The sequence below is a fragment of the Scomber japonicus genome, chromosome 16 (genome assembly GCF_027409825.1).
Source record: "Scomber japonicus isolate fScoJap1 chromosome 16, fScoJap1.pri, whole genome shotgun sequence".
NCBI classification, from domain to species: domain Eukaryota; kingdom Metazoa; phylum Chordata; class Actinopteri; order Scombriformes; family Scombridae; genus Scomber; species Scomber japonicus.
The window spans coordinates 2,427,890-2,441,688 of record NC_070593.1 but is presented as its reverse complement, the minus strand read 5'-3'; the positions used below and the strand labels follow the sequence as shown (position 1 = coordinate 2,441,688).

General features: G+C 43.8%; 1 protein-coding gene across 1 annotated transcript in view; it reads left to right on the top strand.

Annotated features, from left to right (window-relative positions):
* The window catches only part of akap6 (A kinase (PRKA) anchor protein 6), a 203,472-nt gene extending 195,812 nt beyond the window's left edge, over positions 1-7,660 (top strand). Inside the window, 1 exon segment of the mRNA XM_053336210.1 lies at positions 7,523-7,660. Within this exon segment, the coding sequence (XP_053192185.1) occupies positions 7,523-7,660 (138 nt within the window).
* Positions 7,661-13,799: the final 6,139 nt, after the last annotated feature.

Here is a 13,799-nt window from a genome sequence, read left to right as displayed (position 1 = left end):
GACAGAGGACAGAAGGACCTTCCTTCCTCCCTCTTTTCCTTCCTTCTTCCTTCCTTCCCTCATTCCTTCCGTCCTTCCTTCCTCCTTCCTTTCCTTCCTTCTTCCTTCCTTCCTTCCTTCCTCCCTTTCCTTCCTTCCTTCCTTCCTTCCTTCCTTCCTCCCTTCCTTCCCTTCCAGCAGCAGCAGCAGCAGCAGCAGCAGCAGCAGCAGCTCTGTTCTGATAGTTTCTAATCATCATTTATTTTAAAACACAACTGTCTCTGTGGTCTGATCTCCAGAACGGAAACTGATGATTTCTCTGTCATCTGCTGTCTTTCACTGAAAAGAAAGAGAGGAGGAGGAGGAGGAGGGGGGAGGGAGGGGGGGACGGCAACAAACAACAACCAAAAATTAAATGAGGAGACGGAGACATGTGATCTTTAACGGACGGGGTGGTCGGCTTGATAGAAAGACACGCGTGTGCAGAGATGACAGGCTGACTCTGAAAAATGGATTCAGAGACATGACAGCGAATTATTGACTTCTGTTGTGTTTTACAGCAAGTCAGAAAAAGTGATGACAGCTCGGCGTGGTGTGTGTGTGTGTGTGTGTGTGTGGTGCATTCAGGTACCGTGAAATCCAAGCTTTATGTTTGAATCCTGAGTGAAAAGTATAGTTTTATTTCTTTAACCTTCCTGTCTGACTGTTCCTTCTTTCCTCCCTTCCTTTCTCCCTCCCTCCCTCCTACCTTACTTTCGTCTTTCCTCTCTCCCTCCTACCTTCCTTCCTTCCTTCTGTCTGTCCTTCCTCCCTCCCTCCTCTCTTTCTTTCCGTCCTCTCTTTCCCTCCCTTCCTTCCTCCATCCACCATCCACTTTTCTTCCTTCCTCCCTCCTTTCCTTCCTTCTTCCTCCCTCCCTCCTTTCCATCCTTCCTTTTCCCCTTCCTTCTTCCCTTCCTTCTTCCCTTCCTCCTTTCCTTCCTTCCTTCCTCCCTTCCTTCCTCCCTCCCTCCTTTCCTTCCTTCTTCCTCCCTTCCATCCTTCCTCCCTCCTTTCCTTCCTTCTTCCTCCCTTCCTCCTTTCCATCCTTCCATCCTCCCTCCTTTCCTTCCTTCTTCCTCCCTTCCTCCTTTCCTTCCTTCTTCCTCCCTCCCTCCCTCCCTTCTTCCTCCCTCCTTTCCTTCCTTCTTCCTCCCTTCCTCTCTCCCTCCTTTCCTTCCTTCTTCCTCCCTTCCATCCTTCCCTCTTCCTTCCTCCCTCCCTCCTTTCCTTCCATCTTCCTCCCTTCCATCCTTCCCTCTTCCTTTCTCCCTCCCTCCTTTCCTTCCTTCTTCCTCCCTTCCATCCTCCCTCCTTTCCTCCCTTCCTCCTTTCCTTCCTTCTTCCCTCCCTCCCTCCATCCTTCCATCCTCCCTCCTTTCCTTCCTTGACTCGAGGACAACAGGAGGGTTAAATGATATTTATCACATGACCCTGCCTCAAACTTTTCCTACCTTCATGGTCTCTGTAATTTAAATCAGAGTCATACAACTTGAGATAACTACAGTTTTCTTCAAGTTTCTAAATCATGTAATTAGAGCCAAGTGTCATCGGCTCTGTTTGTGCTTCCTGCAGTGAATCTGTATCTGTTTAATTAAATGTTTGTGTTTTTACTAACTCCGAATAAAGAGCTCGCTATCACTTTAAAATGTTGTAATATTAACCCTGACATGAGTTTGTGTTTGGTTACCATAGCAACACTTTTTATCTTAGTATCCAGGTATAAGGTTCATAGTGAATGATTAACCCTCCTGTTGTCCTCGAGTCAAGGAAGTAAGGAAGGAAAGGAAAGAAGGAAGGAAGGGAGGGAGGAAGGATGGATGGATGGGAGGGAGGAAAGGAAAGGAAGGAGGGAGGGAGAGAGAAAGGAAAAGAGGAAGGAAGGAAGGGAGGAAAGGAGGGAGGAAGGATGGAAGGGAAGGAGGGAGGGAGGAAGGAAGGGAGGAAGGATGGATGGGAGGGAGGAAAGGAAAGGAAGGAGGGAGGGAGAGAGAAGGGAAAAGAGGAAGGAAGGATGGAAAGGAAGGAGGAAAGGAAAGGAAAGGAGGGAGGGAGAGAGAAAGGAAAAGAGGAAGGGAGAAAAGAAGGACAGAGGAAAGAAGGAAGGAAAGGAAGAAGGAAGGTAGGAAGGAAGGAAAGAAGGAAGGAAAGGAGGGAGGGAGGAAAGAAGTAATGAGGGAGGGAGAGAGAAAGGAATAGAGGAATGAAGGAAAGAAGGACAGAGGAAGGTAGGAAGGAAGGAAAGAAGGAGCGAGGGAAGGAAGGGAGGAAAGAAGGAACAGTCAAAACATTTTACACTGGGAGTCTTCATACCTTCACAAAGCTGTAATTAATGTTTTACTCTTCATTAACAGTAAACCACATTATTCCCCTGACATTAAACTCACCAAGCTAAAAGAGATCACATGTCAGCGTTGGCAAGGAAAGGAAGGAGGGAGGGAGAGAGAAAGGAAAAGAGGAAGGAAGGATGGAAAGGAAGGAGGAAAGGAAAGGAAGGAGGGAGGGAGAGAGAAAGGAAAAGAGGAAGGAAGGATGGAAAGGAAGGAGGAAAGGAAAGGAGGGAGGGAGAGAGAAAGGAAAACAGGACGGGAGAAAAGAAGGACAGAGGAAAGAAGGAAGGTAGGAACGAAGGAAGGAAGGAGGGAGAAAGGAAAGAAGGAAGGAAGGAAAGAAAGAAAGAAGGAAGGAAGGAAGGAAGGAAGGAAAGAAGGAAGGAAAGGAAGGAGGGAGGAAAGGAAATAATGAAGGAAGGAAGGTAGGAGGGAGGGAGGGAGGAAAGAAGTAATGAGGGAGGGAGAGAGAAAGGAATAGAGGAATGAAGGAAAGTAGGACAGAGGAAGGTAGGAAGGAAGAAAGGTGAAGGGAGGAAAGGAGTCTTCATACCTTCACAAAGCTGCAATTAACCACATTATTCCCCTGACATTAAACACACCACGCTAAAAGAGATCACATGTCAGCGTTGGCAAGGACATAAAAACTCTTCTACTACTGTTATAATTTAACATGATTTTTTCTATGTTGATTTGAGCTCAACTCAAATTCCCTTTAATAGCTTCATCCTGATCCTTCCATTCATCTTTCTGAGCCTTCTGCATGAAGGATGGAAGGAGCTCAGATAGTTTGTCAAACTTCTCCTTTTCCAAAGTCAATAATTGGCCTTTTTTTTAATTTATAGAGAAGCGGTAATTTAAGTCTAAAAGCTAAAAGCTGATTTTTCAATTTAATTTAAGATTATTTAAGATAAGAGCAAAAACTAATCAGCTGTCTTCTTTAGTTTGTCATCTTTGTTTGGTGTAAGGAGTTAGGAGGCAGGAAGGAAGGGAGGGAAGAAGGAAGGAAAGGAAAGGAGGGAGGAAGGGAAGAAGGAAGGAAAGGAGGGAGGGAGGAAGGAAGGGAAGAAGAAGCAAGGAAGGAAGGGATGAAAAAGAAGGAAGGAAAGGAAGTTGAGAAGAAGGAAGGAAAGGAGGGAGGAAGGAAGGAAAGGAGGGAGGAAGGAAGGGAGGGAAGAAGGAAGGAAGAAAAGGAGGGAGGATGGAAGGAAGGAAAGGAGGGAGGGAGGAAGGAAGGGGAGAAGAAGTAAGGAAAGGAGGGAGGAAGGAAGATAGGATGGAAGGGAGGAAAGGAAAGAAGGAAGGAAAGGAGGGAGGGAGTGAGAGAGGGAGTGAGGGAGGAAGGAAGGGAAGAAGAAGGAAGGAAAGGAGGGAGGAAGGAAAGAAGGAGGGAGGAAGGAAGGAAGGAAGGAAGGAAGGAAGGAATGAGGAAGGAGGAAGGGAAGAAAGGAAAGAATGAAGGAAGGTAGGAGGAAGGTAGAAGGAAGGGAGGGAGGGAGGAAAGGAAAGGAAGGAAGGAAAGGAAAGAATGAAGGAAGGAAGGTAGGAGGGAGGGAAGGAGAGAAAGGAAAAGAGGAAGGAAGGAGGGAGGGAGGAAGGAAGGACAAAAGGAAGGAAGAAAGGTGGATGGAGGAAGGAAGGAAGGAAGGGAGGAAAGAAGGAACAGTCATAACAGACGGGGTCAGTTTGACCCGGGAGGACGACAGGAAGGTTAAATATTAAATTCTATCTAAACACAAGCAGACATTCATGAGCTTGACCTAAATAAAACAGTCTTAAGTTGAGCAGCATTTAGATTTAAATATAAATATAAATCAATCTAATTTAATAATAAATAATAAATAAATAAACATGATTCAGAATAAATATAAATGTTGCTTTAGATGCAAAGGAAGGATTTAACCTGAGCTTTACATGTACCTGAACGCACCACAGTAGGAAGAGAAAGTACAGTGTGTGAAAGTGTTTGTTGTTTGCTGCTGGAGCTGTGTGTGTGTGTGTGTGTGTGTGTGTGTGTGTGTGTGTGTGTGTGTGTGTGTGTGTGTGTGTGTGTGTGTGTGTGTGTGTGTGTGTGTGTGTGTGTGTGTGTGTGTGTGTGTGTTGTCCTGAGGGATAACAGCAGGTTGACTGTCCTGATTCTGTCTGCTGTACTTTACCTGGTCACAGCTCACTAATACAGCCAGCACACACACAGCCTGTAATGTAAACACACAAGTACACACACACACACACACACACACACACACACACACACACACACACACACACACACACACACACACAGGGAAAAGAACATGTACACTCTGCAGAGGCAAATGCATATTATGTCAAATGCATAATGCACCCATGTGCACACACACACACATGAGTTGGTGGTCATACTTAGAAAAAACAGGGACACACACACATGCACACACACATACACAGACACACACACACACACATGCACATTTCAGTCCTAATTCTATAAGGGGGTCCAGCATGTCTCCCTTGAAACCTCCAGTCCAATTCATTTGATTTCATTACAGAGAGAGAGAGTAGTAGGAGAGGAGAGAGGGAGAGGGAGAAAAGAGAGAGAAAGAGAGGGAGGGAGGGAGGGAGGGAGGGAGAGAGTAGTAGGAGAGGAGAGAGGGAGAGGGAGAAAAGAGAGAGAAAGAGAGGGAGGGAGGGAGGGAGAGAGGAAGAGGGAGAAAGAGAGAGACAGAGACAGAGAGAGAGGGAGAGGGAGAAAGAGAGTGAAAGAGAGGGAGTAGTAGGAGAGGAAGAGAGTGAGGCTGGGTTCTGGGTTGCAGCGGTGGTTTTCATTAGGAGCTGCTGGTTAGAGCTGTGATCCAATTTAGACTGCAGGCTGGCAGAGTGGCGAGCTGTGTGTTTTTATTGGTATTTAATCAGCTCAATTGGGACGTTTTATTAGTGCAACGCTTTGTTTTGGTGGACAGACAAGAACTGTAGGTTATTAGGGGGGCTCTCAAAGTGAGGCTCCGAGTCCCTGCAGGGGTTCCTGGAGGGGTTTCCACAGATCCAGAGGAGGATGAGGTATTGAAAATGTGTCCTGCATGGCTCAATAAGGAGCAGGGAAGCACTAAAACCCACCAGAGTCGGAGGTTTGATTCCCTGTACTGAAAATGTCAGGATGCAAATTAAAGCTTTAGTTCTGCAAAGTTATCTCAGTGGCAGAGCTCCGAGTGAAGGAACTAAATAAATGTCAGTGATGGGTTTTCTTTTTTTGTCTTTTATCCATTTATAGAGAAGCTTCAGGAAGTTTAGTGAGTTAGTTAATTAGCTTACTTATAAAGCTGTAGGCTAGTGTGATAGCTAATCCAGATACAAGGATTTAGTGCATTTGTTGTGTGTGTGTGTGTGTGTGTTTCTGTCGTCACTGAACTAGCTGCACATTTAAAGGAAAGGTTTACATTTCATCATATTAAGTGATATCTGACACATTTACAGTCTTTTTAGCATCAGATTCCCTCTTAGTGTTTCCTGTTGAGCTGTGGTGGAAGCATAGAAACACTAGATAGAAAACACTGAAACGTTTAAACACAGAAAATGAACATTTGACTCTTCTGGATGCTGAAGCTTCATATTAGCTTCAGATCGATAATTACAGCAAGAAATCCATGTGTCAATCTTCATTTGGGCATCTAAAGACAGTTTTTAAAAATGTTGGCAGGATAGAAGAGATGCTGAGGATTTTGGAAATGTTCCAGTGACATTAGCAGTTTGACAAAATAATCTTGACTCGAGGTCGAGGGCTTTCAGCTGCATCTTACTGTTAGTTTTCTCCCTGTTGGAAACCTTCAGAGCTGGTAAAGCTGGTATAAAGCTGGTAGTCGTACAGTACAGTCAATACTTAGAAAGCTGTGACATTGCTTTTAAAGGGAGAAACTGGCTGCAGGATAATGTCTGTCTAAAGGAAAGAATACACCTGTGATCAGTGTGGGAAGAAATTCAGCTGTGTTACATGCTGCCTACTGTTCCAACTACCTCATTGTTAGCCTGATGCTAAGCTAACGGACTCATATGCAAAGAAGAAGGAAGGAAAGGAGGGAGGAAGAAGGAAGGATGGAAGGAAGGAGAGGAGGGAGGGAAGGAAGGAAAGGAAGGAAGGAAGGTAGGAAGGAAGGAAGGAGGGAGGGAGGGAGGAAGTGGGGGATGGAGGAAGGAAAGGAGGGAGGGAGGAAGGAAAGTGTTCTTCTTGCATAAAAGACAAAAACCATATGTTTAAAGTTTCTAACCAACTCTCAAAACCTTTCCTCAAAAAGTTCCACCATTGTTATTTCTTCTTCGTGTCTCACTAGAGCTACGTATGGAGTAGTGACAGCAACACTGCCCCCCGATGGTTTCCGGTGGTACTGCTCCATTTGGTCCGTATCCGTAAGCTTTATGGAAACGTGCAGAAATACGGACAAAATGAACTCAGAGCACGAACAGAAGGCTCCGTCTGAATCCAGATCCGTGTTTAACGTTGAGCATAAATGGGCCTTAACGCTCACCTGCTCAGTCGCTCCATCCTCAGTTGTTGATTTCGTCATGCAGTGTGGAAACAGAAATGGACGTAACATCCGTGACGTTACCCATTGGTTAGTGGACTGCTGCTCGGAAGCCAATAGTTTCTAATCTAGGCAGTGCCATCTTGAAAATTTCAGGTGCATGCTGGGACCCGGATTCTACTTATATGGGCCTGAGGTGGGGCCATGGGCGGAAGTATGGGCGGAGCGGGGAGGTTGCTATGGTTGTGAGGGCTGGATCTGGAGGACATTGGTCAATCAACCTGTCAATCAGGACGTAGCCACGCCCTAATGCATACCCTGCTTTATCGTCACATATAAAATCAGGGAGGCCAAAATGTCCCAAATGAACATCATACTGCATTGAAGAAGGCTTTAAACTAGCGATTGAGACCATAAACACATTTTGAAAACGTTTACTGAGGTTAGAAATCAAGTGAGAAGTTGGTGAATTCTCCATTGACTTGTATAGAGATGGTCGCCCCCTGGTGGCCTTTTGATAGAATGCAGCTCTAAGTTACTTCCTGGTTGGCCTCATTTCAGAGGACCAGAACTCCCCGCCTGATGAAAACCCATCGCTGCCATCTCCTTGTCCCATCTTCTCCTCTCCCACATCAATATTTGGTGATTCCATAATAAGACATTTCCCTGTTTTGAATACAGCCACACACTTCCTCTCTGGAGCCTTCGGTCCTCGTCATCCTGGAGGACTTCCCAGAGCTGCTGCGCTCACTCCCGGTCTCTGCCAAACGAGTAATCATGTGGGGACAAATGATGCAGCCCGTCAGCAATCTGAGCTGACCAAAAACAATTTTAATGACCTTTTTTTAACTAAGTTAAGTAATTGTGGAAAGTCTGTTTATATTTCCAGACTTATTCCCACACTAGTTTGAATCCTCAGCCTCCACACTTTGGCTCCAGTCTGCCGGCAGATTTCACAGTAAAGGTTTTTATTGACAGTTTTAATCTGGTTTATGATTGTTTGTCTTCAGGGCTGACGGAGTCCAATCCAGCAAGCTTTGAAGCCAAATGCTACAGACTAGATTGGCTTCTTTGGCCTCATGTCTTTGATAAATGACGATATTCACTCTCTAAAAACAGACTATAGGAGAATAGAAAGCCTGTGCAAATCCTCTTAAGTTACTGAGGTTAAGGGGTTTGCAACTTCTCCTAATAATCAGAACTGACCAGTGCAACCTCCCCATCATTATATCATACAAAGATGAATGAAAACTATTAACTGTTGTTGGGTTTTTGATTAACTGCGACCTAACTAGGCTAACGTTATCCATCATACTTTTACTGGAGCTTCTAGATAGTTGAGATTATTTGGTATAACTTGTTTCTAAATTGTATCTTATCTTATTTAAAGACTGTGTAAAGTGAATTCAGACATTTTCTTCTAAACACATTAAATAGGTCATAAATGTATTTCTAAAAAAGGTGTAAGAAGTATTTCAACCATTTAGATTTGAATTGTGGAGCTAGGCTTCACACACTGTGTTTCAAGATTTCTGTGTTCAGGATTTAGTGATTAGCATAAACCCGCCCCTGCTGCTGTAGAGGTATAAATACATTCAGCACACACTACTACTACTATAGTCTACAGTTAGCCAGTTAGCTGAGTTAGCTGCCAAACTAGCAGCCGAGTTAGCTGCCGAGTTAGCCGCCGAGCTAGCTGTTGAGTTAGCAGCAGAAAGCTCTCAGACGTAGCGTCCATGTTTCTGGTAGAGGTGGTGACTTTGATTGACAGGTGACACTTGGTAGGGGGCGGGGTGTCAGCGTTTGGGAGCAGAGAAAGAGGCTGATTTTTACACAACTTTGAAGCCTAATTTCATATATTTGGCGATTTTTTTTAATCATTTAAATTTGGCAGGGTGGTTAACAACACACTTTTCTGTGGTATGTCAAACTCAGAACACATATTTATTCTTTCTTTACATGAACTTTAATATTTTCCTCTTATCTTCCCCTTATCTCGTGCTCCTCTCAGTCTACAATACTAAAATGTTTTTCTCCAATAACACATCAAGATTTCACCAATTTGTATCAACTGTATGAAAACTTCTTCTTGTCCCTTTGACATTTTACCAACATCTCTTCTTAAAAACATAATTATCGGTCCTGCTGTGCTCTCCATAATCAGCATCTCTCTGTTGTCTGTCTGTGTCCTTCCTCAAGTCAAACAAGCTTTTATTTAATTCAACCACTTCTTTACAAAATCTAACCTCGATCCTTCCATCCATCCATCTTCTTGCCGCTTATCCGGGGTCGGGTCGCGGGGGCAGCAGCCGAAGCAGGGAAGCCCAGACTTCCCTCTCCCCAGCCACTTCGTCCAGCTCTTCCCGGGGGATCCCGAGGCGTTCCCAGGCCAGCCGAGAGACATAGTCTCTCCAGCGTGTCCTGGGTCTTCCTCGGGGTCTCCTACCGGTGGGACGTGCCCTGAACACCTCACCAGGGAGGCGTCCGGGAGGCATCCTGATTAGATGCCCGAACCACCTCATCTGGCTCCTCTCGACGCGGAGGAGCAGCGGGTCTACTCCGAGCTCCCTCCGGATAACTGAGCTTCTCACCCTATCTCTAAGGGAGAGCCCAGCCACCCTACGGAGGAAGCTCATTTCGGCCGCTTGTACCCGCCATCTTGTTCTTTCGGTCACTACCCAAAGCTCATGACCATAGGTGAGGGTAGGAACCAAGATCGACTGGTAAATCTCTTCACCACGACGGATCTGTGCAGAGTCCGCATTACTGCAGACGCCGCACCGATCCGCCTGTCGACCTCGATCCTTCTCCACCCAAAAAACTACTACAGTTCCATCTCCCAGATGAATGTGGTTGCTAAGCAGCTCGCAATTGTAATAGATGAGCGTAACATATTTGATAAGTTTCAGTCTGGGTTCTGATGGTTGAACTCAACAGAAAAAGCTCTCTGAGTCTTGAATGATATCTTGATGCACAGTGAATAGGAGAATATAGTGTTGGATATCAGTGCAGGTTTTAATACTAAGGACTACTGTAACTTGCTTGGGAGACTTTGACAGTGGGAGGATATCTCTGTATCAGCTCTGACAGGAGTATTTGCAGTTTCTGTTGGTGCTTTTGCCCCTTTACTTGCATCTCTGTATTTGTGGTGTGCACCAGGGTTCAATCTTTGGTCCTCTTCTATTTGCCTAGTATCCTTATGCAGATAATGAGACACTTTTAAAGACATCTCCTGTCACTTATATGCAGATGGTAATGCTCTTTTTTAAACCTCTAAACAATATTTATTTAGAGTCCATCGATATGAAGCATCTCCGTAAACTATAAGCCCATATTAAAGCGATGGTTCAACGTACTTTCAACCTAGCTTCATTTGCACCATGAAGTCTATCTAAACACCACCTCAGCCCTTTTTTTCATTTGGTTGGAAGATAGTGGAGTTAGAGCCATCAGCCGAATGTCTTAGTACAGGCGCTAACGGGACCACCAGTGTATCTGGTAAATGACCCCACTAATAATGCCTGGATTGTTATCAAACTCTGCTGCTACTGCTAAAGCTGTAAACACCGTTGAAATATCGTACGATCACGCACAGATCTTTAGATGTGCTGTGCGAGATCTCACGAGACTACGCGGTATTTCAGTGATCGTGTGAGATTTGACGATGGTTACAGCTTTAGCAGTTAGCAGCAGAGTAAAAGCCATCAGGTAAGTGTTATTTTAATAAACTCCTGGTGTACTTACAAACTTTCCAATGGATGGATTTATGAGTAAAGAGCCTATTTGTACTACTGTAGAAGTTTGATAACAATCCAGGCATTATTAGTGGGGTCACTCAGAGATACACTGGTGGTCCCGTTAGCGCCTGTACTAAGACATTCAGCTGATAGCTCTAACTCCACTATCTTCCAACCAAATGAAAATGAACAGCTGAGGTGGTGTTTAGATAGACCTCATGGTGCATATGACGCTAGGTCGAAATTACACCGAACCATCGCTTTAAGATAGGAAAGGCAGCATACCGCCAGAGTCTGAATGCTGGTTATGTTGGTTGATGGAAACCTTGAAATGAGTCTTTTTGGATATCATGGCGGTCATGGTTGTGATGTGGAAGAGGCAGGTAGAGGAATAGAAAGTGTAAAAGACAGAATTGCAGCAGTATTTAAGGGGACCTATTATTCTTATTTATCTAATCCTTATGCTATGATCTTTTTATTTATTCTGACACTTTATTAGAGTAGCTTTTTATGATTTCCAGTTAAAAACTCTTTATTTATCTTGTACTGGTCCTTTATGCAGCTGCTCAGTTCAGCCTCTGTCTATTAACAGGCTGTTTTAGCTCCTGTCTCTATATAAAGACCCCCAACTCATCCTCCTAATGAGCCCACTCTGCTCTGATTTGCTTTATTTAAGGAAGCCTTTCGAGTTTGCAATATCAGAGTTGTGTTAACTTACCACCGATGCAAACCCAATGTTTCTTGCTTCCCTGCTTCAAATTAAAAGCTTTTAAATGACGATATAACAATGTGTTCCTCACCGAATTAGCAGAGCTTCATCAGCTGCACTAAAAACCGGTTACGAGGACAACATGTGGAGATATGTGTAGAAGTAATGCAGGGTGGAATAGTACCAGCTGAACCACAGTGATGATGATGATGTTTGATGAAGAGTTGCAGACGACCAGCACACCTCCAGGTTAAACTACTTATGTCACTTCTTAGTGCTGTGTAATGGAAAAACACTCACAGCATGACATGCAAACAATGGAAAAATGCAACGTTAGTGGAGCAGTGAACCGGCAGGGTGCTAAAATGCATTTAAAAGTAGAAGAAGAAGAAGCTTCAGCAGTCTGAGTTAGTCATATTAAGTGATATCTGACACATTTACAGTCTTTTTAGCATCAGATTCCCTCTTAGTGTTTCCTGTTGAGCTGTGGTGGAAGTATAGAAACAAACAGAGGGACTTTAGCACTAAATAAGACAGAAAATGTGAGTAAACTATACATCAAAATGTCCTATAGCTCAAGTTGACACATTTAAAGGAAGTCCAAAATAAAGATATTTGTTTTAAATATCACACATGATCATAGAAGAACAAGAAAATAACTTTAAAGTGAACCTGGAGACAAGAAAAGGACTAAAAACTTTTAATTTATCTGTAAAATGTTGATGGAAAAACCAATGCTAAATCATTTTATCTCTTTGTGATGCATCTTTATCTTCCTCTACATGCATCTTAACTATAAGTGAACTAAATGCATTATAAAGTCTCTGATCAGCTTCTATTGAGCTTCATCAGTGTGAGTTAGTCATATCCAGTGATATCTGACACATTTACAGTCTGTTTAGCATCAGATTCCCTCTTAGTGTTTCCTGTTGAGCTGTGGTGGAAGCATAGTAACAAAAAGACTTTGCTACTAAAAACACTGAAACACTGAAACATCGAAGATGAAGATTTGACTCATTTGGACGCTGAAGCTTCATATTAGCTTCAGATTAAACTTATTAAACTTATTATTTATTAAACTATTATTATGAAAGGATCTTTTAATGGTCAGTATGAAGAGGAGGAAAGATTACAAAACACACTTAAATTGTCCATTTGGGCTCCTGTTGTCCTTGAGTCAAGGAAGGAAGGGAAGAAGGAAGGAAGAAAGGAGGAAGGAAGGGAGAAAGAAGGAAGGAAGGGAGAAAGAAGGAAGGGAGGGAGGAAGGAGGGAGGGAGGAAGGGAGGAAGAAGATAGGGAGAAAGTAGGAAGGAAGGAAAGGAGGAAGGAAGGAAGTAAGGAAAGGAGGAAGGAAGGAAGGAAGGGAGAAAGGAGGAAGGAAAGGAGGAAGAAGGAAGGAAAGGTGTAAGGTACGAAGGAAGGACAGAAGGATGGAAGGGAGAAAGGAGGAAGCAAAGAAGGAAGGAAAGTAGGAAGGAAAGGAGGAAGGGAGGGAGGAAGAAGGAAGGAAAGGAGGAAGGGAGGAAGAAGATAGGGAGAAAGTAGAAAGGAAGGAAAGGAGGAAGGAAGGAAGGAGGGAGAGAAGGAAGGAAAAAAGGAAGGAACAGTCAAAACAGACGGGGTCAATTTGACCCGGGAGAACGACAGGAAGCTTAAGACACTTAAAAAATGTGAACCTGTCCCTTTAAACTTCTATTTTGTTCAGGAAGTTAATTACAAACTTATTAAATATATGTCAATATAAATTTAAAATACTTCTATTTACATGTAGTTACAAAGATCAGGTTCTTTCCTTTTCATATAAAGTTTGAGTTATAGGATATGAGCAACTTGAGCTACCACTGCTACAACTAATAATAATTAAATTTCCAAAACCACGTGACTTTCATTAAAATTATTTTAAAAAAATAGTTGTGAGCAAAGAAATGGCAGAAATAGGTTTGGAGGTGGGGAAAAAAAGGGAAAGGAGAGAGAGAGAGAGGGAGGAGGGAGGGAATGAGTGAGCGAGAGAAAAGGGGAGGAGACAGCAGAGAGAGAGAGAGAGAGAGAGAGAGTGTGTGAATATGACTTTATTCGGGAGTCTGATCACACACTGAGCTCCAGTGAGCGCAGAGAGGAGGAGAGCAGAGCGGCTTCAGCTGTTCAGACATCAGATGAGAGAAAAGAGAGAGGAGAGAGGAGAGGACCGGATGATGAAAACACTTCTTAGACAACCCCCCCCCCCCCCCCCCCCTCCCCACTCATTTAACCAAACTATGACAACACACCTCCTTTAACTTCTGGCTCGTGCGTCTCCGTCCCCGCTGCAGACAGTCTGAAGTACCTCACATATTAACATGACACGATGAATGGAGTTGTTAGAGCTGGAAGTTTATCTGAAGCACTGTGTGTGTGGAAGTCTTTTCCTTTCCTTGTAAAAACACTGATGGTGAAACGTTTAGACAATGGTTTACAGATTGCGTTTTAAACTCTCATCATACTGCTTCTTTTTTTTTTTTTTGTGCCTTCGGT